Genomic DNA, 23,252 nt, shown 5'->3' on the forward strand with positions numbered 1-23,252 from the left:
GCGATACCGACAACGATCCGGATCGCTGCAGCGTCGCTGTTTGGTCGCTGGAGAGCTGTCACACAGACAGCTCTCCAGCGACCAACGATGCCGGTAACCAGGGTAAACATCGGGTAACTAAGCGCAGGGCCGCGCTTAGTAACCCGATGTTTACCCTGGTTACCATGCTAAAAGTAAAAAAAAACAAACACTACATACTTACCTACAGCCGTCTGTCCTCCAGCGCTGCGCTCTGCTTCTCTGCTCTCCTCCTGTACTGGCTGTGAGCCGGAAAGCAGAGCGGTGACGTCACCGCTCTGCTTTCCGGCTCACAGACAGTACAGGAGGAGTGCAGAGCACAGCGCTGGAGGACAGACGGCTGTAGGTAAGTATGTAGTGTTTGTTTGTTTTTTACTTTTAGCATGGTAACCAGGGTAAACATCGGGTTACTAAGCGCGGCCCTGCGCTTAGTTACCCGATGTTTACCCTGGTTACCAGTGAAGACATCGCTGGATCGGTGTCACACACGCCGATCCAGCGATGTCCGCGGGAGATCCAGCGACGAAATAAAGTTCTGGACTTTATTCAGCGACCAACGATCTCCCAGCAGGGGCCTGATCGTTGGTCGCTGTCACACAGAACGATTTCATTAACGATATCGTTGCTACGTCACAAATAGCAACGATATCGTTAACAATATCGTTATGTGTGAAGGTACCTTTAGACAAGTTCTCCTCATTTCCAGCCCAGCAGATATCCTTTTTGAGGATGATCCTGCACACTGCTAGAAGGATGGTAATTCTTCCTCGAGACAAGGTCATGGCCCTTCAACAGGGAGCTCGCGCAAGGAGAGTTCTGAGGACTTGATTACTCACCCCTCATTTCATTCGAGTTGCTAAGATAGTTCTGAGCAAAAATGGTGACGACAATGGAAACGGTTTCCTTCGCTCCGCTCGTTTTCAGCAAGTCAAATAGACTTTCAGACAATAGTCTCTGAGCTCCTTCTTTATCCAGGGCCTTTCTCCCCGTTCAATGGTTATTAGTAACTACCAATGCCAGTCTTCTTCTCCCCATCATTGTTCTGGAGATCCGAACGGTAGTCTTACATCAGGTCCACTGCCTTCTGGCGGGTCACCCTATCCGAATTCAATTGGATAATGCCACGGCCGTGCCTTACGTCAGTCATCTAGCAGGTACCCACGATCAGGCGCCATGACCGAGGTACCTCACTTTCTCTGATGGGCCGAAGTCTATTATTCGGTGATCTCGGCAGTATATATCCCAGAAGTAGAACTCTGAACGGCAAACAAATTCAGCCGTCAGGGTTCTGCCTCAAGTCAGTGGGAACTTCACCCCGAAGTCTTCCATCAGATCTGTCCTTACTGGAGCTCTCCAGTTGTAGGTGGGATGACATCCAGACTGAAGGCCAATGTACTCGAGTTCGTGGTTCGGCCTTGAGATCCAAGAGCCATCGCTCTCCATGCTCTGGTTCTGCCGTGGTACCAGTTTCCATAACTCCCCTTCCACTGCTTCCGAAAGCCTTTCGGAAGCAGAAAGGGGCCCCAGTGATCCTCAGAGATCCGCACTGACCACGTCCGTTTTTTGTTTGCGGAGCTAGTATCTTCTCGCCTTATCGCAGCACAACTGCAAGTAGGGACTTTCTCACAGGGAGTTTTCACACGTAGTTCTTCCCTATCGCATACCGTTAGATCATTGGGACCTTATTATTCCTAGGAGCCTTACAGTAGGCTCCTTTTTCATCCGGGCAGACTTTACAATCAGGGAAAGTCGTCCCGTTCTCCTCTGCGATATTCTCACTCTGACGAGTCTTCGGAGCTAGCTTCTCTGCTCTTTCAGACTTTTTTCCCTTATTACCTTCGAGGCAAGGTTGTCCTCAGGCCATCTCCATCCCTTGTTACCAAGGTGGTACTGTATTACCACTGTTATGAGGGCATAGTTCTTCCCTCATCTCTTTTGGCTCCAGTCCACAAAATGGAATAAGATCCCCCATATTCTTGACGAAGTGAGTGCTCTGAGTAGGTACGTCTTGAGGACAGCGTCCTTCTGAAGGTTGGGCATTTTATTTGGGCTTCCTGACGGTAGAGGAAGGCTTCCTGTCATTTTCAGGAAGGGTTTAGCCGTTTCATCGACCATGATAACATGGTGAATTCTTTTCACCATCCAGGAGTCCTTCCGTGCTAGATGTCAGCCTATTTCCCTGTCTATCAAGGGTTCTAGGCACCAGGCGTCAGCAAGGCACGCCTGCAAGCTTGCGGATTCATCCAGTCCACATGCATTCTTGAAGCACTATAATTCCCACACTTCCACAGATGTGAGTCTGGGCAGGCGGACTCTGCAGGCCGCGGTGGCGCACTTGTAAGTAGCGGTTACACAGGGCCTGATCTATTGTTGTCCCCACCCAGGGACTGCTTTGGGACGTCCCACGGTCTGTGTCCCCCAATGAGGCGAAGGAGAAATAGGGATTTTTGTGTACTCACCGTAAAATCCTTTTCTCCGAGCCATTCATTGGGGGACACAGCTCCCACCCTGTTAGTAGCTTATGCTTGTTTTTTTAGAATATGACATGCTATACGCTCATATATTGTTATTGATCTCCTACTGCTTTTGCACCGAACTGGTTAGCTGAGAGCCAGCAGGGGGGTGTATACTGCAGGGGAGGAGCTAATTTTTTTTGTATCACTTAGTGTCAGCCTCCTATTGGCAGCAGCATACACCCACGGTCTGTGTCCCCCAATGAATGGCTCGGAGAAAAGGATTTTACGGTGAGTACACAAAAATCCCTATTTTCTGTACGTCGCATCCAGTGTTTGACTGCACATGCACAGCAGGAAATATCGCTCTCACAATCTTTCCTGCTCTGCAACGCAGAAGGAAGTGTCGGTATGTCGCGCCGACACTTCGTGACGGCCTCGTACCGACGGAAGTGTGAAAGAAGCCTTAATGTTAATTAGACATTTCTCTTTTTTTCCCCGTGTTTGCTATAGACAACAACTGTGTTGTTACTTACTGTGAACCTCACATGTATTGTACGTACTTGTTCTTTCTACAGAGACCCTGCGAGGTTACTTTTCCCAGTATGGGGAAGTCGTCGATTGTGTGATAATGAAGGACAAAACCACCAATCAATCAAGAGGATTTGGTTTTGTAAAATTTAAAGATCCAAACTGTGTAGGCACAGTGCTGGCCAGTAGACCTCACACACTGGATGGCAGAAATGTAAGTATACTTTTTACCATGATTTGCTGTGGTACAAAAATTAAAGCCTTAAAAATATTTTGTTTTAACTCTATGACGACTCTTAAAGGGAAGGGTATCCTTATATAATGTCCTATTATTTAAATCAGATGTTTGTGTTAAAGGGAATTAGATTGATATATAGGTTTCTGAAAAAATATTCAGTATTTTCATTCATTCTCATCTCTATCCGGGCTTGTCGGTCCAGTGACTGACAGCCATCTCTGCTTGCACACTTGTATAAAGAAAACTGTCACTGATAAGACTGCCACTGAACCGAAAATCCTGAAAAAAGGAAAGGTTTAAATAACTAAAATCACGTTATACTGAATCTTTTCTCACAAAACTATCAATCTACTCCACTACCGCTGGTCTGTAACATGGTGCCTGCAGATTGGATAGCATTTTCATGGTGACAGGTTCTCTTTAAATTGTTAGAGAACATGTCACTCAATTCATGGTGCGTGAATCAGTCTGGCTGCACGCTTGCAGCTAGTTACGTCTTTCTCTGTAATGCTCTGGTATTTTAGAGGAAACAAACATACTTTTGAAGAGCCAGCTGGGGTCTATAGGAAGAGATGTGGCAGGTACCCTTTAAGAAGGAAGTGTGTATCTATTCATTGCACTGTCCTGTTTCAGATTGATCCAAAGCCATGCACACCTCGTGGAATGCAACCGGAAAGGACCAGGCCAAGAGAAGGATGGGTAAGAACCCGTGATATGAATGTTTGAATGGATGAATAATTCCAGTGTGGGACTTAGAAATGAAAGGAAATGGGATCCCCCTTTGTGCTTCATAAGGTATGGACATGATTTTAGTGTTTTATTATGTGCTTGCTGTGAAGCTCTTGGGAAATGTGCACTGTCAGTTGCAGCTATGGCATCACGCTGGAAAGGAATCCTGCCTCTTCACAAGCCAAGGCCTACCTCCCCACAATGCTGATGGACAGCTTTCTCCTTACACTATACTAGGGAGAAGTTGGAATCAGCAGCTGGATTTCAGAGACTGGATTAGGCTTCCAGTTTCTGAATACCAAGGACTCCCTGACTGCAAGAGTGCACTTTGCAACTTTTTTGTGCACCCTCTGAGAAGACAGCATTAAGGTGGTGATGGTCCATTTGTTAGTGAAATAAAGGATTCTTAAAGAATCAATATGCACAATCCAATTATGGAGCCGGACATGGTGTTGACCCTCAGTATGTCTTGCTTTTTACTACAGCAGCAGAAGAGCCCTAGAACTGAAAGCAATAAATCTAACAAGATATTTGTGGGTGGAATTCCACATAACTGTGGGGAAGCTGAACTGAGAGATTACTTCAAGCGTTTTGGAGTGGTAAGTCCAGCAATCCTTCAGTATGTCTTTGTGTAATGTACAGTTGTGTGAAAGTGTTTGCCCCCTTTCTGATTTTCTATTATTTAGCATGTTTGTCATACTTCTGTGTTTCAAATTACCAAGCTAATTTAAATATTGGACAAAGATGACACCAGTAGACACAAAATGCTTTTTAACCCCTTATCGACCGCCAATATGCCTTAAAACAGAGGTCATTAAGGGGCCTTATTTTCTCATTGCCGTAATAAAAGGCGCCCATTCCCACAGGTGTCAGCTGTACACGTCGCCTGACATCCTGCCGTATCTTACACGGCCGGTTTTGCAACCGATTGGAGCTGATTAACCGTTTAAATACCACTATGAATTGCGACAGCGGTATTTGTTGTTGCAATGGGGTCACCAGACCATTGAACCCCCAGCTATAAGAATCGTGGGTCCCAATGGTTACCATGGTACCCTGAGGTAATGTGGCCTGTGAGATCCAGCTATAAGCTGTGTCAGTGAGACACTGACAGTCTCATGCACTGCTGTACATGAGTACTGCAGTGTATGAGACCAGTGATCAAAGTAAAAATTACACGTCACTCAGTGAAAAGTCTGAAAAAAAAAAAGTAAAATTAAAAATGTAAAAAAAAAATAAGACACAGTGCACACAAATCCCGAAAAACTGTTACTCAAAACAGAGTTTGTGTTCAACAAAAATAAACCAAAAAAAATGTATACCTAATTGGTATTGCTGCTACCAGAATGATGCTCTCTATAAAACTGGCATGTTACTTATTCTGTTTGGTGATCGCTGTGTAAAAAAAAAAAAAAAAAGACAAAAATGTCGCTTTTTCATGATCGTGATTTACAAAAAAGTGAATAAAAAGCAATCAAAAAGTCATATGTAAAAAATAAAAAAAAGTGGTATGAATGAGAACACCAACACTTTCCGAATCAACAAGCCCTAACATGGCTCATTCGTTAAAAAAAATTAAGTTACAGCTCTCTGAATGACTATGCAAAAACAAATTCTTTTTTGTAAAATATTGTTTTTAGTGTGTGGGAAAAAAAAAAGCATTAAAAAAATAAGTCTATCGCTGTCATTGTACCGACCCGATGAACAAATTGGACTTATCAAAAAATCTGCAACTCATCCCGCAAAAAATAAGCTCTCGTACAGCTCTGTTTGCCCATAAATAAGTTACAGCTCTCAGAATATGGTGAAAATATAAGTTTTTATTAAAGTTTTTACTGTGTGATGGTAGCAACACCAAATAAAATCCCTAAAACCTGGTAATCTCACCGACCCGAAGAATAAATCCACCTTGCCACTTACATCACACAGTGAACAGCGCAACACAATTAAACTATTCTTGTACTCCTGTCCGTTTGTTCATTCTACCCCCCAAAAAAATTGTAATAAGGCTCGGCTCACACTTATCCTGCACTCCGCTGAGTGCTTAAGTCGAGGTTTCCGTGTAAATTCACCAAAACTGATTCAGTCAAAACGCTCGACAGAACCACTCACTTATGAGCCAGATGGAGCCACTTTGGAATGGTCTGTGTACCGGCAGTATCACATCCTTTACTCTGTCGCCTCATTGGGGGACACAGGACCATGGGTGTTATGCTGCTGTCCACTAGGAGGCGACACAATGCATAATCTGAAAAAGATTAACCGTGGCTCCTCCTCTGCAGTATACACCCCTGGACGGAGTCAGCCTTCTCCAGTTTTTGCTTAGTGGCGCATAGGAGGCACACCTAAGATTTTTTACTCCGCTTTTTTCCGACTGATTACAGATGAAGAAAAGTGGGTCTCCTGTGAGACTCCCGGCATGGCTCCTTCCTCGGCCCCCTATTATGGGGTGCCAGGTTAAAGTAGAGATGGCTATTTCCCATGTCGCTCCTTCCCCAGTCCCTCGGGTGCTGGTTTGAAGTCGAGACCCCCCTCCTTCCCCAATTCCTTTTGGTTTCTGGGTTGAGGTCGAGGCAAGGATGAAGCCCCCTGAAGGTCATAGCAGCACCCTCCCTAATCCCCCTCTGGGGACATTAGTTTGAGACGCCTCAGGTAGGACCTGTACAGGCAGCACTCTGCAGCTCCGAGCAATGGGCCAGCACACCGCTCCTGCATCCAGGGACCCCAGCACCGCTGCGGGCTCCTGTCGGGGCCGGGGGGAGTGCAGGCAGGCATGGCACATAGACACAACGCTCCCTGTGCCCCTGTCTCTGCGGCAGCCCCAGCTCTATACTGCCTCAGGGGGACCCCTCACAGGCCCCCCTTTCTGCTTATAGCCCCACCGCTATCCTGCCTTTAAATCCGGGGGTGTCCGGTCCAGGTCCAGGTCCGATTTGACCCGATCGGCGCTGGACCAAGGAGCAAACTGGTGGGGTAAGATCATAGCTGGGTTGTTTTACTCGGCTGTGAATCCATATTCCCTATAAGGCTCCTCTATAAGGTTCCTCTGCATAGCTACCCCTGTAAGGTGCTAGCCAGCCCTTTTGCACTCTGTGCACTATGCTGGGCTCAAGGTCCAAGAGAACCAGGCAGGACTGCTATTATGCATTCTGCACAGCCTGCGGGACCACTCTACCCAGCGGCAACACGTACCCGCACTGCCAGGGCTGCATTCAGACTACTGTGTCAGAGCCCCAAGAGGCCCCTGCTAATGCCTCAGTGTCTAATGCCATGCCGGAATGGGTCACTCAGATGTCGCAATCTATGACGCAGTCTATAGATAACCTAACCTCCACATTGCTTCAGGCTCTGCAGAGTCATGCCTCGGCTATGACCGCTACCCAGCAAAGGGAGAGCTTGACTCAGGGACAGGACGACCCTGGCACATCCACGTCTAGGTCAGGATGCAAGCGGACCCACAAGTCACGTTCATCTGCGTCATCCCATAGCACACGGTCATCCCCTTCTAGGGAGAGACACCGTAGTTCTAGATCATCTAGACTGTCCCCTTCCAGGGACAGACAATGCAGATCTCTGCAATCCCCGACCAGAGAAGGCCTCCGCCCCAGCTCACCCAGCAGGGGACGCCTCAGTGATACACTGGATTCGGAAGGCATCTGTGACTCCGACTCAGACAAGGAAATGGAGGGGTCCCTGATCCCAATCCCTCCTAGCAATACAGCGCTAGTTGAGGACTTAATCTCTTCCATCCATCGGGTGCTGGATATTTCTGATCCGCCACCAGAGGCCCCAGAACACAAGATTTCCTTTGAAGGACCTCTGAAGCTGCCTAAGGTTTTCTCTAACCACCCAGAGTTTAAGGCGGTCCTTAAAAAGCAGCTTTCGCAGCCTGAGAAAAATTCGCTAATCGCAAATATCTGGAGGCTAGGTACCCCTTCCCACAGAAGGATACCAAAGAATGGACAGACCCACCCGAAGTGGACCCCCCAGTCTCTAGACTAGCAGCACAGACCCTCCTTTCACTGCCAGATAGCTCAACTCTCAGGGATGCAGCAGACCGGCAGGTAGAACGCATGGCTCGTTCAATTTTCGAGGCTGCAGTGGCATCCTTGGCTCCTGCGTTCGCTTCAGTTTGGGCTGCCAAGGCTGAGCCAAAAATTTACAAGCTGGCCTCCAAGCATCCACTCCTGAGCTGTCGGACCAAGCGGTTCAAATAGCAGTCGTAGCAGATTACATGCTTCATGCAGCTCTTTATTCAGCAAGGGGTGTAGCGGGGATAGCATCAAACGCCATCACAATTCGGCGTATCCTCTGGCTGATGGAATGGCAAGCGGACGCAGCCTCAAAGAAGTCTCTCATGCACCTCCCCTACCTCAGTGGGCGACTTTTTGGTGAACAGTTGGACACGATGATATCCAACGTCACCGGGGGTAAGAGTACCTCTTTTCCCCAACTGAAACCTAAACGCACTTACAAGAAGCGTAACCAAACTCGATTCCGATTCTTTCTGAATTCTTCGGGCTAGTCCATCTCGCATCCAGCACAAAATCGTAACCGTTCCCCAAGCAGGGACAACTCATGGTCGACGCAAAGGTCGGACAAGACTTGGCAGTCAAAAGCAGCCCAGTCTAAGGCCGGTTTCACACGTCAGTGGCTCCAGTACGTGAGGTGACAGTTTCCTCACGTACCGGAGCCACTGACACACGTAGACATAGTGAAATCAATGCATCTGTGCAGATGTCATTGATTTTTTTTGCGGACCGTGTCTCCGTGTGCCAAACACGGAGACATGTCAGTGTTCGTGGGAGCGCACGGATTGCACGGACCCATTAGTCAATGGGTCCGTGTAAAACACGTACCGCACACGGACGTTGTCCGTGTGCCATGCAGGAGACCGCGCTACTGTAAGCGCTGTCCCCCCCACTGGTGCTGAAGCCGCGATTCATTTCTTCACTGCAGCAGCGTTTGCTGTATAGAAGATATGAATAATCGTGTTTAAAATAAAGAGCCATGACCCATAGGGGTGGAGCCGCATATTCATTACTGTAAATGAGCGGCCCCACATGACCGCTCATACAGTAGTAGGTGCGGCCAGGACAGAAAGCAGCACCAGCCAGCGAGGGAGCCGGGTTAGTATTTTAATAACAGCGGGGGGCGCACAGGGGGCGGGAGGGGGGTGGGGTCATTGATCTTTATTTTAAACATGATTATTCATATCTTCTCTACTGCAAACGCTGCTGCAGGGAAGATATGAATCGCGGCTTCAGCACCAGATGCAGGGGACAGCGCTAAACTTTAGCGCGGTCTCCTGCACGGTGCGTGAGGTAACCAGTGGGCACACGTGTGCCACAGAAACGCACCGGCACACGGACACGGATAATTCCGGTACCGGAATTATCTGGACGTGTGAGACTGCCCTTAGCCCAGAGTAGGAAAATCTGACTTTCTCCTCATCATGACTCACGGACTCTGGAAGACGCCACACCCGTAGGCGGCCGACTTTTGCTCTTTCATCAAGTCTGGCTGCCTATTACAGAAGGCAGGTGGGTCAGGGAACTAGTGTCTTCCGGATACAAGATAGAGTTAACCTCCAACCCACCGGACCGATTCTTCCTTTCTGTCCCCCCAAAACCACCGGCCAAGGCTCATGCCTTCCGACAAGCGGTCTCCTCGCTTCTTCAAGCAGGAGTCATAGTACCGGTCCCCATGGCCGAGCGCTTCCGAGGGTTCTACTCCAATCTTTTCGTAGTCCCCAAGAATGGAGGCAGTGTGCGGCCCATATTGGACCTAAAACAACTCAACAAATATGTACGGGTCCGTCACTTCCGCATGGAGTCTCTTCGGTCCATCATTGCGTCAATGGAGAAGGGATAATATCTCGCCTCCATAGACATACAAGACGCATACCTGCATATACAGATTGCACCTGCCCATTAGAGGTTTCGCGGGTTCGCAATCGACCAGGACCACTACCAGTTTGTGGCTCTCCCGTTCAGACTCGCCACGGCTCCCAGAGTGTTTACCAAAGTCATGGCAGCCACCATGGACGTCCTGCACTCCAGAGGCATTGTAGTTGTTCCATACTTGGACAATCTACTCATCAAGGCTCCCACCTTCAAGGACTGCGAGCTCAGTGTCTCAATTACAATCGACACTCTTGAGTCGCATGGGCTGGTTAGTCAACTTACAAAAGTCATCACCAACCACAAGTCAGTCTCTGACCTTCCTGGGAATGCTATTCAACACCTCCAGGGGTCTAGTGCTCCTTCCCAAGAACAAGGCACTGGCTCTTCACCTAGAAGTTCGCACCCTCCTCCGCAAACCCCCTCGATCTCTCCGGTTTGCCATGAGTGTCCTCTGCAGGATGGGGGTAGCAATAGAAGCCGTCCCATTTGCCCAGTTTCGCCTCAGGCCTCTCCAACTAGCCATCCTCAAGTCCTGGGACAAAAACCCTTGCTCTCTCGACAGGGAGTTCCGGCTAACGTCGTCAACCAAGAGGTCCCTGCACTGGTGGCTCAAGCCAACCTCGCTAGCAATGGGGAAATACTTTCTCACAGGTCAATGGAAGGTTCTGACCACCGATGCGAGCCTGACGGGTTGGGGTGCAGTGCACCTACACCACAGGGCACAGGGAAAGTGGTCCCCAGTGGAAGCGACCATGCCCATTAACATCCTGGAAATTCGTGCCATCCTCCTGGCATTGAGAGCCTTTCGTCACTTACTGGCAGCCTCTCACATCAGAATACAGTCGGACAATTCCACTACTGTGGCATATGTGAATCACCAAGGGGGGATCCGCAGTACTCAGGCGATGCGAGAAGTGTCACATATCCTCCACTGGGCAGAGGACACCGGGTCGGTTCTCTCGGCGGTCCACATTCCAGGTGTGGACAACTGGGAAGCAGACTTCCTCAGCCGACAAGAAATAGGCTCGGGAGAGTGGTCTCTCCATCCCGAAATTTTTCGCCAGATTTGTTATCGCTGGGGGGACCCCGGATGTGGACCTAATGGCATCCCACTTCAATGCCAAGGTCTCCAACTTCATGGCCACAACACACGATCCGCGGTCGCTCGGAGCAGACGCTCTGGTTCAGGACTGGACCCAGTTCCAGCTTCTGTACATTTTTCCACCTCTCCCCCTGCTATCCAGGGTGGTGAGGAAGATCAAGCAAGAGGAAGTTCCAAGCATCCTAATCGCACCGGACTGGCCCAGACGTACATGGTACGCCGACATCGTACAACTTACAGTAGATGCCGTCTGGCGTCTCCCCGACCGCCCCAATCTTCTGTCACCAGGCCCGTTCTACCACCAGAACTCAGGGGCTCTCAATTTGACGGCGTGGCCCTTGAGATCTGGGTTCTAACCCAGGCAGGGCTCTCGCCGGATGTCATTGGAACCATGATCAGGGCACGGAAGCCAGCCTCTGCCAAGATCTATTACCGTACCTGGAAATCTTTCTTTACCTGGTGCGAATCTCGTGGCCAGACTCCACTCCATTATTCCTTACCCAAAGTACTTGGTTTTCTCCAATCGGGTCTGGAGGCCAGGCTGTCCCTGGGCTCGCTTAAGAGCCAGGTGTCAGCGCTCTCAGTGCTTTTTCAAAGGCGCATTGCTACCAAGCCACAAGTAAGGACTTTTCTTCAGGGGGTTTCCCGATTGGTTCCCCCCCTACAGACGACCACTAGAAACGTGGGACCTCAACCTGGTCCTGACAGCATTGCAGGAACCACCCTTCGAACCCCTTAAGGAGGTCCCGCTCCGCCTTCTATCCCAGAAGGTGGTTTTCCTGGTGGCAATCACCCCGCTACGCAGGGTGTCTGAACTGACAGCACTCTCCTGCAGACGGCCCTTCCTGGTTTTTCACCAGGACAAGGTAGTTCTCCGTACGGTCCCATCCTTCCTTCCGAAGGTTGTGTCCCACTTCCACCTCAATGAGGAAATTTCACTTCCATCCTTTTGTCCGGTCCCGGTTCATAGAGTGGAGAAGGCTCTGCATACGCTTGACCTTGTCAGGGCATTGCGTATGTGTCTAGGACTGCGTCCTTCCGGAGGTCTGACTCTCTTTTCCTTCTTCCGGAAGGCGGCCGCAAGGGTCCACCAGCTTCCAAAGCTACCCTTGCCAGGTGGATCAAATCCACTATACAAGGCGCCTACCGCCTTATGAATTCTCCCCTTCCAGCCGGTATTACGGCACACTCTACACGGGCGGTAGGGGCCTCCTGGGCCATTCGGCACCAGGCTTCGGCACAACAAGTGTGTAAGGCGGCCACTTGGACTAGCCTACACACGTTTACTAAACACTACAGGGTTCATACCCAGTCCTCTGCGGACGCGAGCCTGGGTAGATGTGTTCTGCAGGCGGCGGTGCCCCAAGTGTAGCGGCCTGTCTGCACAATATTCATCCATTGCTTCCCACCCAGGGACTGCTTTGGGACGTCCCATGGTCCTGTGTCCGCCAATGAGGCAACAGAGTAAAGGAGATTTTTGTGTACTCACCATAAAATCTTTCTCTTAGCCTCTAATTGGGAGACACAGCTCCCACCCTGTTGCCCTTCCGGGCAACTACTGTCGAGTTCTCATATTGTTTGCTTGAGCTCGTACATAGTTGCCTTCTTATAGGCATGGTTATGTTATTCATGTCATGTTCCTCCTACTGCTTTTGCACAAAACTGCAGAAGGCTGACTCCGTCCAGGGGTGTATACTGCAGAGGGGGAGCCACGGTTAATCTTTTTCAGATTGTGCATAGTGTCGCCTCCTAGTGGACAGCAGCATAACACCCATGGTCCTGTGTCCCCAAATTAGAGGCTAAGAGAAAGAGATTTTATGGTGAGTACACACAAATCTCCTTTTTGGCATCTTTTTAGCGCACAAGTGTGGTCAAGCACAGAGCTGTGCACAACTAAAAAGATGGATACCAACGGATCAGAAGCCAAACTGAGTACGATATGTCTCCATCTGCCTCATTATGCTGGATGGCTCCATTTGGGCTGTTGCCTGAATCGTGTTTTTATGGAATTTACATGGAAACCTGGACAGAGCATTGAACACAAGAATATGATCTCTGAAGCGATCAAAAATATTATGTTTCCAATGAAACCTCTAATTTATCCCTCAAAAAAAGACCCCACTTAGGTGCGTCATGTCACTGGAATTATAGAGGGTTCCCAAATTATTGTTAGAACAAAGAATCTGGAAAACTGACACTCCCTCAAAAAATCCAGTGAATTGTGCACTCCCAAATCCAAATGCCCCCCTCCTTCTGAGCCCCACTGTTCCTAAACCACAGTACGCAGCTAGATGTTTGGCATTATTGTACTGGGGGGAGATCACTTAATTTACTGGTGCCTTTCACCAGAAGCTCAAGCTAGGCACCATGTATTGGAGCACTACACTGTATGGGGACACAATGTATGGGCATTAAACTGGCATATTTGCAATTCTCCAGAAAAAAACTGGCGTGGATATTACAAAATAGTCACTGCAGCCTTATGAGTTCATTGAGAGGTGCAGCTTCTACAATGTGGTCACTTTTGTGGTTTTTCTGCTGTTCTGTCACCTTCAGGGCTCCGACAAAGTTGCCCGCAAACTATTCTAGCAAAATCTGTGCTTCAAAAGACAAATGGAGCTCCTTCCTTCTCAGCCCTGACATGTGGCCTAAGGCCAGGGTCACACTTGCGTGCGCAATGCGAGAAACTTGCGCATCAATAGCCGACACTCGAGACTGGAGCATGCGGCAGAAATAAATGCAGCTGAACACTCTGGTCCCGAGTGCCGGGTATTGATGCGGAGAAATTGCTCAATAAATTGAGTTCAGTTTCACCTATTAACCCTTGTGTACCTGAAAGGCTGCAGCAAATACAATAATTACATTTTTACCACTAAAATGTAATATTCTCCATGTTACAAAGTTCTGTGAGGCCCCAAGGGGTTCAGAATACTCATTACACCACTAGATGAATCCTTGGGCAGTGAAGTTTCCATTATGGGGTCACCTGTATGTGGGGGGGGGGGGGGGGGGGGGGGTTCTTATGTTCTGGCACCTCAGGGTCTCGGCTAATGGAGACCACAATCTATATAAATGAGATCTGCATTCTAAAAAACAAGCAGAGCTCCTTCCCATCTGATTCCCCCCATGTGCTAAAACAGTAGTGTTCAACCACATATGGGGTACTGCCACATTCGAGAGGCATTGCATAACAAATTGTGGGGTACAATTTCTCCTATTCACCCTTGTGTAAATTATAAATTTGGTGCTAGAGGTAGGTAAAAAAAATGCTCAGTACACCCCTGGATGAATTCTTTTGAGGAGTATAGTTTCCAAAATGGGGTCAATTGTGTGTGTGTGTGTGTGTGTGTATGTATGGGGGGGGGGGGGGTGTTCTGCTGTTTTTGCATGTCGGTAGCTCTCCAAATGTGACATGGCATTCACAATCTATCCCAGGCAAATGGAGCTGTTTCCTTTCCTAGCCCTGTCACGTGTCTAAGCAGAAGTTTTTGACCACACATAGGGTATCCTCGCGTTCATGAGAAATTGCATAACAAATTGTGGGTTCTGTTTTCACCTATTATTTATTGTGAAAATTACAAATTTGGGGCTAAAACATGTTCCTGAAAACTGAATTTTTTTTCTTTCTTTTTTTAAGTAAAACAGTCTCCGAATCGCTGGGAACCCTTGAAGGGTTCCAGAGATATCACATAAAGTGACACTGGTCAGATTTTTAAAAAAAATATTGGCCTGATCATTAAGTTCAAAATTGGCTCCGTCTCTACGGGGTTAAATTAAGGTCTTTTATTAAAGGGAACCTGTCACCCCCAAAATCGAAGATGAGCTAAGCCTACCAGCATCAGTGGCTTATCTACAGCATTCTGTAATGCTGTAGATAGACCCCCCCGCCCCCGATGTATCCTGAAAGATAAGAAAAAGTGGTTAGATTATACTCACCTGGGTGGGCGGTCCGATCCAATGGGCGTCCGGTCCGGGGCCTTTTATCTTTATAGGATGACGTCGTCTTCTTGTCTTCACGCTGCGGCTCCGGCGCAGGCATACTTTGTCTGTCATGTGGAGGGCAGAGTAAAGTACTGCAGTGCGCAGGTGCTGGGCCTCTCTGACCTTTCTTGGTGCCTGCGTACTGCAGTACTTTGCTCTGCCCTCAACAGGGCAAAGTACGCCTGCGCCGGAGCTTGAAGACGAGAACGTCATCGTAAGAAGTTGGGAGGCCCCCAGACCTGACCGCGACGCCCATCGGACCGGACTAACCTCTTTTTCTCATCTTTCAGGTTACATCCGTGGCTTATCTACAGCATTACAGAATACTGTAGATAAGCCCCTGATGCTGGTGGGCTTAGCTCATCTTCGATTTTGGGGGTGACAGGTTCCCTTTAAGGGAAAAAGAAATCCAAACCTACAGGGCCCTGTGTGAAAAAGTGATTGCCTCCCCCTGACCCTAGTACACCCTTTAAACAGTTACCGTATATACTCGTGTATAAGCTGAGATTTTCAGCACATTTTTTGTGTTGAAACCCCCCCCCCCCCCCCCCCCCCCCTGCTTATACACAAGTCATTGTCTAGAAAGCTGGCGGGGGAGCAGCGGCAGGAGTCGGCTAACAGAAGACATCATACTTGCCCTCCTGGCGCCGTCTATGCATCTCCGTCCCGGCTGCTCTTCCTGTGCTGAGCGGTTACGTGGCACCGCTCATTAAGGTAATGAATATGCATGCATCTCCACTCCCATAGGTGTGGAGCGCATATTCATTACTGTAATGAGCGGTAGTGAGCACAGGAGAGCTGCCAGGCTGGGACAACTTAGATGCAGCTATGGCGCCAGAAGGGTGAGTAGGATGGCGGGTGGGGTAGTGAGCCATGCTTACAACGATGGGACTGGGGGGTTGAGCCATTCATACAACAGGGGGAGCCACACATACCAGGACAAGGCGGGGGAGGAGCACACATAACAGGACAGAACGCGGGAGCCACGCATAGCAGGACAGCGACGGGGGGAGCCACGCATAGCAGGACAGCGACGGGGGGAGCCACGCATAGCAGGACAGCGACGGGGGGAGCCACGCATAGCAGGACAACGACGGGGGGGAGCCACGCATAGCAGGACAACGACGGGGGGGAGCCACGCATAGCAGGACAGCGACGGGGGGAGCCACGCATAGCAGGACAGCGACGGGGGGGGGGGGGGGGGGGGGGGGGGGAGAACACACAATGCATACCCGGCTTATACTCGAGTGAATAAGCTTACCCAGTTTTCCATTTGGTGCCTCGGCTTATACTCAAGTATATATATGGTAATTTATGCTTAATCAGATCCTTGGGAAGCGGTGTTCAAATTCCCTAGCCACTTCCAGTTCTGAATACTGCCATACCTGTTCTCAGTCAAGAAATCATGTAAATGTGACCTGTCTGACAAAGTGAAGTAGACTAAAGGAAGCTTGAAAAGCAGCTGCCATCCAAAGAAATTCTGGAACAAATGAGAAACAAACCGAGATCTATCAGTGTATAAAATGTTATAAAGCCATTTCCAAGACTATGTGCACATGTTGTGGATTTACGGCGAATCCGCTGCGTTTTTCTGTGCAGAACAGCATGCGATTTACAGTAGAATCTAAATCAATGGGAAAATAAAAATGCTGTGCAAATGGTGCGGAAAATTCCACACGGAATCCGTAGCGGATTAAAAAAAGGACCATGTCAATTCTGTGTGTGTTTCTGCACCCATTCCATTATAAGAAAACGCAGGGCTAAAAACACATGAAATCCGCAGGAAAAACGCACAAAATCCACATAAACGCTCAGATTTTGACCTGCATTTTCTGCGAAGAGATGCAGAATTTGCACGGAAAGTTCCACAGGCAAATCCGCAATGTGTGCACATAGCCTTAAGCTTGGGGATGCCACGAACCACAGTGAGAGCCATTATCCACAAATGGCAAAACATGGAACAGTGGTGAAGCTTTCCAGGACTGGCCGAACAACCAAATTTACTCCAAGACCACAACAGACTCATCCAGGATGTCACAAAAAAAAACACAACAACATCCAAAGAACTGCAGGCCTCACTTGCCTCAGTTAAGGTAGTGTTCATGACGCCACTGTAAGAGACTGGGCAAAAATGGCCTGCATGGCAGAATTCCAAGACGAAAACCACTGCTGAGCAATAAGAACACTAAGGCTCTTCTTAGTTTTGCCAGAAAACATCTTAATGAGTCACAAGGCTTTTGGGAGAACACTCTGTGGACTGACGACAAAAGTTTGCCTTTTTGAAGATGTTTGTTTCATGACATTTGGCATAGAAGTAACACAGCATTTCAGTAAAGGAACATCATACCAACAGTAAAATGTGGTGGTAGTGTGATGCGTCTGGGTCTGTTTTGCTACTTTAGGACCCGGAAGACTTGCTGTGGCAAATGGAACCATGAATTCTGCTGTCTATCAAAAAATCCTGAAAGAGAATGTCCGGCCATCTGTTAGTGTAAGCGCACTTGAGTCATGCAGCAGGACCGTGAAATAAAACATAGCAATTCCACCTCTGAATGGCTTAAGAGTAACAGAATGAAGTCTTTGGAGTGGCCTAATAAAGTCCTGACCTTAATCCAATTGAGATGTTGTGGCATGACCTTAAAAAGGCAGTTCATGCTCGGAAACCCTCTAATGTGGCTGACTTGCAACAACTCTGCAAAGATGCATAGGCCAAAATTTCTCCAAAGCGTTGTAAAAGACTCATTGCCAGTTATCGCAAATGCTTGATTGCAGTTGTTGCTGCTAAGGGTGGCTCAACCAGTTATTAGGTCTAGGGGCAATCATTTTTCCACACAGGACCCTGTAGGTTTGGATTTCTTTTTCCCTTAATAATAAAGACCTTTATTTATAAACTGCATTTTGTGCTTACTTGTGTTATCTCTGTCTAATATTTACATTTGTTTGGTGATCTCAAACATTTAAGTGTGACAAACATACAGAATAATAGGAAATCAGGAAGGGGGCAAACGCTTTACACACAACTGTGTATGATCTTATAGAGGAGACACACTTCTCTTCACAGTTGTGGCCAAAAGTATTGACACCCCTGCAATTCTGTCAGATAATACTCATTTTCTTCCTGAAAATGATTGCAATCACAAATTATTTGGTATTATCTTCATTTAATTTGTCTTCAATGAAAAAACACAAAAAGCATTGTCCTATAGCCAAATTGTATATAATTCCACACCAAACATAAAAAGGGGGTAGACAAAAGTATTGGCACTGTTAGAAAAATCATGTGATGCTTCTCTAATTTGTGTAATTAACAACACCTATAACTTACCTGTGGCACCTAACAGGTGTTGCCAATAAATAAATCACACTTGCAGCCAGTTGACATGGATTAAAGTTGACTCAACCTGTGTCCTTGTGTGTACCACATGGAGAAAAGAAAGAAGACGAAAGAACTGTCTGAGGACTTGAGAAACCAAATTGTGAGGAAGCATGAGCAATCTCAAGGCTATAAGTCCATCTCCACAGACATGAATGTTCCTGTGTCTACCGTGCGCAGTGTCATCAAGAAGTTTAAAGCCCATGGCACTGTGGCTAACCTCCCTAGATATGGACGGAAAAGAAAAATTGACAAGAGATTTCAACGCAAGATTGTGCAGATGTTGGATAAAGAACCTCGACTAACATCCAAACAAATTCAAGCTGCCCTGCAGTCCGAGGGTACAACAGTGTCAACCTGTACTATCCATTGGCGTCTGAATGAAAAGGGACTGTATAGTAGGAGACCCAGGAAGACCCCACTTCTTACCCCGAGACATAAAAAAGCCAGGTTGGAGTTTGCCAAAACTTACCTGAGAAAGCCTAAAACGTTTTGGAAGAATGTTCTCTGGTCAGATGAGACAAAAGTAGAGCTTTTTGGGCAAAGGCATCAACATAGAGTTTACAGGAGAAAAAAAGAGGCATTCAAAGAAAAGAACACGGTCCCTACAGTCAAACATGGCGGAGGTTCCCTGATGTTTTGGGGTTGCTTTGCTGCCTCTGGCACTGGACTGCTTGACCGTGTGCATGGCATTATGAAGTCTGAAGACCACCAACAAATTTTGCAGCATAATGTAGGGCCCAGTGTGAGAAAGCTGGGTCTCCCTCAGAGGTCATGGGTCTTCCAGCAGGACAATGACCGAAAACACACTTCAAAAAGCACTAGAAAATGGTTTGAGAGAAAGCACTGGAGACTTCTAAGGTGGCCAGCAATGAGTCCAGACCTGAATCCCATAGAACACCTGTGGAGAGATCTAAAAATGGCAGTTTGGAGAAGGCACCCTTCAAATATCAGGGACCTGTTTGCCAAAGAAGAATGGTCTAAAATTCCAGAAGAGCACTGTAAGAAACTCATTGATGGTTACCGGAAGCGGTTGGTCGCATTTATTTTGGCTAAAGGTTGTGCAACCAAGTATTAGGCTGAGGGTGCCAATACTTTTGTCTGGCCCATTTTTGGAGTTTTGTGTGAAATGATCAATGTTTTGCTTTTTGCTTCATTCTCTTTTATGTTTTTGTCATTTAAGACAAATTAAATGAAGATAATGATACCAAAGAATTCGTGATTGCAATCATTTTCGGAAAGAAACTGAGTATTATCTGACAGAATTGCAGGGGTGTCAATACTTTTGGCCACAACTGTATATACCAATTGGAACCTGCATTTGCGCTGTTTCATAAATAGTATGTTATATAATTCAAGGAATGTGTCTGGTTTCCAGGTTACTGAAGTTGTGATGATTTATGATGCAGAGAAGCAGAGGCCGAGAGGTAAATAAACGCTGATCCATCTTATTTTCCAATCTTTCATACTTCTCCTCATTTAGATGGCAAACAGTTTTCCGAGTGACCGAGCTTCACACATTACCTGTCTTCACTTCTTAGGGGTTAATGCTTGCTCCATATCGCATTGAAAATGTGTTCGTATTTGTAAATTGAGCTTGAATATCTTAATTTTTCCCTCCCAAAGAAAATTAAAAAAAAAAAAATCAGCAGCCTACTTTGTGCTGCATGTTGGGCCATTTGCAAGCTGTGACGTTTGTGTCTCAGACATCTGACATGTTTCACTTTTACATAAACTGTATTTTTTTCAAACTGCCATTCTTACTTTTCCTTTGTTACACGTGTATGGTCCTACTGAAATAATGCAATGCACCAATCAGAATCCTGGGTGTTCTGTATTGTGTGCCTGATGCATTGTGTCCTGTTGTCCAATTCAGTGTTCCTCTCCAGAGCCCAGGTCACGTGCTGGTGCTGGCCACAGAACATCCATTACCTGCTTCATACATGCTGTCAAAATTGTTTGCCATCTGAATGTCCTACTATTCACCTCATCATTAAGACCATATATATATATAGTAGTTTTCCTTTCCATTTTAAGCTAAGGCATATTTTGTTTTGTTTTTCCCATTCCTATCCATTTTAAGTTACTGTAAAGTATTGTTAAACTGTTTGTTGTTTGACTGTGATTAATGTTATCTCTCTAGCTTTCTTTTCTCTAGGTGTTTAAGCTCTATCACTCAGGTACAGGCCAGTCTAGTTAAATAAGCTGGGGGTGCTGCTGTATGTTTGGGGTGTAAATGAAGTGTCAGTACTATTTTTGTATGTTTAGGGCTTTTGTGTGCTTTAAACTTTAACTGTTAATTCTGTGACACTTAGGGTACCGTCACACAGTGAAATTTTGATCGCTACAACGGTACGATCCGTGACGCTCCAGCGTCGTAACAATATCGCTCCAGCGTCGTAGACTGCTGTCACACTTTGCAATGTACGACGCTGGAGCGATAATTTCATGACGTATGTGCGATGTAGAAGCCGTTGGTTACTATGCGCACATCGTATACGATATATGTTACACCATGCGATCATGCCGCCACAGCGGGACACTAGACGACGAAAGAAAGTTTCAAACGATCTGCTACGACGTACGATTCTCAGCGGGGTCCCTGATCGCAGGAGCGTGTCAGACATTGCGATATCGCTCGAACGTCACAGATATATCGCTCGAACGTCACGAATCGTGCCGTCGTAGCGATCAAAATTTCACTGTGTGACGGTACTGCCAGGCAGAACTTTTCCCCTTTTCATACTAGCTGACATGTGAAGTCTTCTAAGGCAAAGGTCAGATGAGCGCATTCAAAAAATGTTGCAAATTTTCACTTGGCAAAAACATTTTTTTCATACACTTGCAATCTGTATAGCATCCGTTTTTTTTATGCATAAACAGTTAAAATTTACAAGAACAAATAGTTTTTTGTTAACCCCTTTATGACTAACTTTATTTTTTTTTATCCACGTAGCCGTATGAAGGTTTATTTTTTTCCTGGATGAGTGGTACTCTTGAATGGCATCATTTATTTATCATGTGATGCACGGGAAAGTGGGAAAAAAATTCCAAGTGCATTGAAGTTGCAAAAAAGTACAGTTCCACAATTATTTTCTTTATTGGCTGTATTCACTATACGGTGTACTGCCAGCATGATTTAAACAAATATGCAAAAATGTATAGTGTTTTTTTTTTTTTTTTAAGTTGTGGTCGAAAAAACTAATTTTTTTTTGCATTTTTCACCCAGAAACTTGTAGCATTTTAAAATGTTGCTATAGGGGGCAGTGTGAGGACTTATATTTTGCTCTATGACCTGACGTTTTAACGGATACCATTTTGGGGTAGATACGATGTTCTGCTTGCCCCTTATTGCATTTTATTGCAATGTTGTGGCGGCTAAAAAACTGAATTCTGGCGTTTTGATTCTCCTGTTACGCCGTTTACCAATCTGATTAATTTATTTTACATGTTAACAGATTGGACATTTCTGAATGCAGAGATACCAAATGTGTTTTTTTGTTTTGTTTGTTTTTTTTTACTTGAACTTTATAATTTTTGAATTTCATATTTTTAAAAACTTTTTTTCTTTTTTACTGTATTTTTTTTTATCTTGGAGGACTTGAAGCTGCAATTGATTGTGTGTACTTTACACAGTAGTAGAATAGCACTGCTATGTATAGCTAAGATCACAATCTCCTATGAACTCCAGCTAAACATTGGCTTTCAGTATAGTAATGACGCCCGGCTGTTATGGCAGCACATCGATGCCCCGTGATCACGTCACGGACGTGCCTATAGGCGCCTGGGATGACGTGCACCCTGTCGGTGTGTTATCTGACGCTGTCAAATTTAACACACACCAGAGATTGACATTGGCATTTAACATGCTAACAGTTACAGGTAGATTTCTGCTCCTCCCGCATCTGTTTGACCAAAATCGACCATCATCTGCAGGGAAATATGCGGTTCTGCTTGAAAGCTCATTTCAAAGGCAGGGACATGACATATGCCATAACTAAATGGCGTAAAGGGGTTAAAGAAATACAATATATCTGTAAAATTCTGATGCTATACGGTTGTTCTATTTGGGATCCAATTTTTGAGACTAGTGCGTGCTGCAAATTGTTCTTGGAGGACATTTAGTTTTGTGAAAAACTGAATAACATTGGTCCAAGTGCTGCCAGCTTTCTCACAGAAAGCACTTGGATCAAATATACGGTGGTGTGAATGTAGGATGAGAATGGACAAGTTTATTACATATTTGTGGACATTTTAGTTGTTGGCTTTTATACATTTCATACACCTTTTTGCAAACGTTTTTAGTACTGTTTCTTTTTATATCCTTTTGCCCCTCACTAGAGAGCCATAAGACTTCTTCCTTTATACTCGTGTAGATTGGATGTCCTAGATAAAGTTTCATCTAAAGCCAATTTCTTACAGGCATCATACTGAATATGGGTTTCATCATCCGAACTAAGATATTTCTTGGTCCTTATGATGATGATCAGAATTGTGGTCACGCCAAGATTTGGGGCTGTAATTCAGAAACCAAGGCGCCTGTATTACAGTAGTGTTGGCATGATCTTCATTTGAGTGAAAAGGTTTTTGCTTCAATACTAGGATTAGCAGTGTTTGAGTGATCTACACGGGGATTATTCGACCATCTACTGATACTTTGTTTACACCTCACTCACCGTAGTGTGGGAAATGCAAACTTTTAGAATATTTTACAATTGTCCTGCTGGATCTCAGCTTGGCCTGTATCTTTGTGTATTCATATAGCTTTCTCTCCAGTTTAGACTCTGGGCTTTTCCAACAGTGTTGGGAAAGCTTTGGTAGTCCTTAGCTGTTATAGATATTGTATCTCTGTTTAACGCTTAAGAAATATGTATGGCTGCTGTCAGCACTAGCTGCAAAGCAAAATGCCACCAAGAAGGAA

The 23,252-nt window shown here is 46.4% G+C and overlaps 1 protein-coding gene across 5 annotated transcripts in view; it reads left to right on the forward strand.

Annotated features, from left to right (window-relative positions):
* Positions 1–23,252, forward strand: part of DAZAP1 (DAZ associated protein 1) — a 78,246-nt gene that overhangs the window by 35,928 nt on the left and 19,066 nt on the right. For all 5 annotated transcript variants that reach the window (XM_069739703.1, XM_069739688.1, XM_069739709.1 and 2 more), the window contains exons 3-6: positions 3,050–3,216; positions 3,874–3,939; positions 4,455–4,568; positions 19,710–19,758. In XM_069739703.1, the coding sequence (XP_069595804.1) occupies positions 3,050–3,216; positions 3,874–3,939; positions 4,455–4,568; positions 19,710–19,758 (396 nt within the window). The remainder of the gene's footprint in view (positions 1–3,049; positions 3,217–3,873; positions 3,940–4,454; positions 4,569–19,709; positions 19,759–23,252) is intronic.

This window comes from Ranitomeya imitator, chromosome 1, assembly GCF_032444005.1.
Source record: "Ranitomeya imitator isolate aRanImi1 chromosome 1, aRanImi1.pri, whole genome shotgun sequence".
In the NCBI taxonomy this organism is placed as follows: Eukaryota; Metazoa; Chordata; class Amphibia; order Anura; family Dendrobatidae; genus Ranitomeya; species Ranitomeya imitator.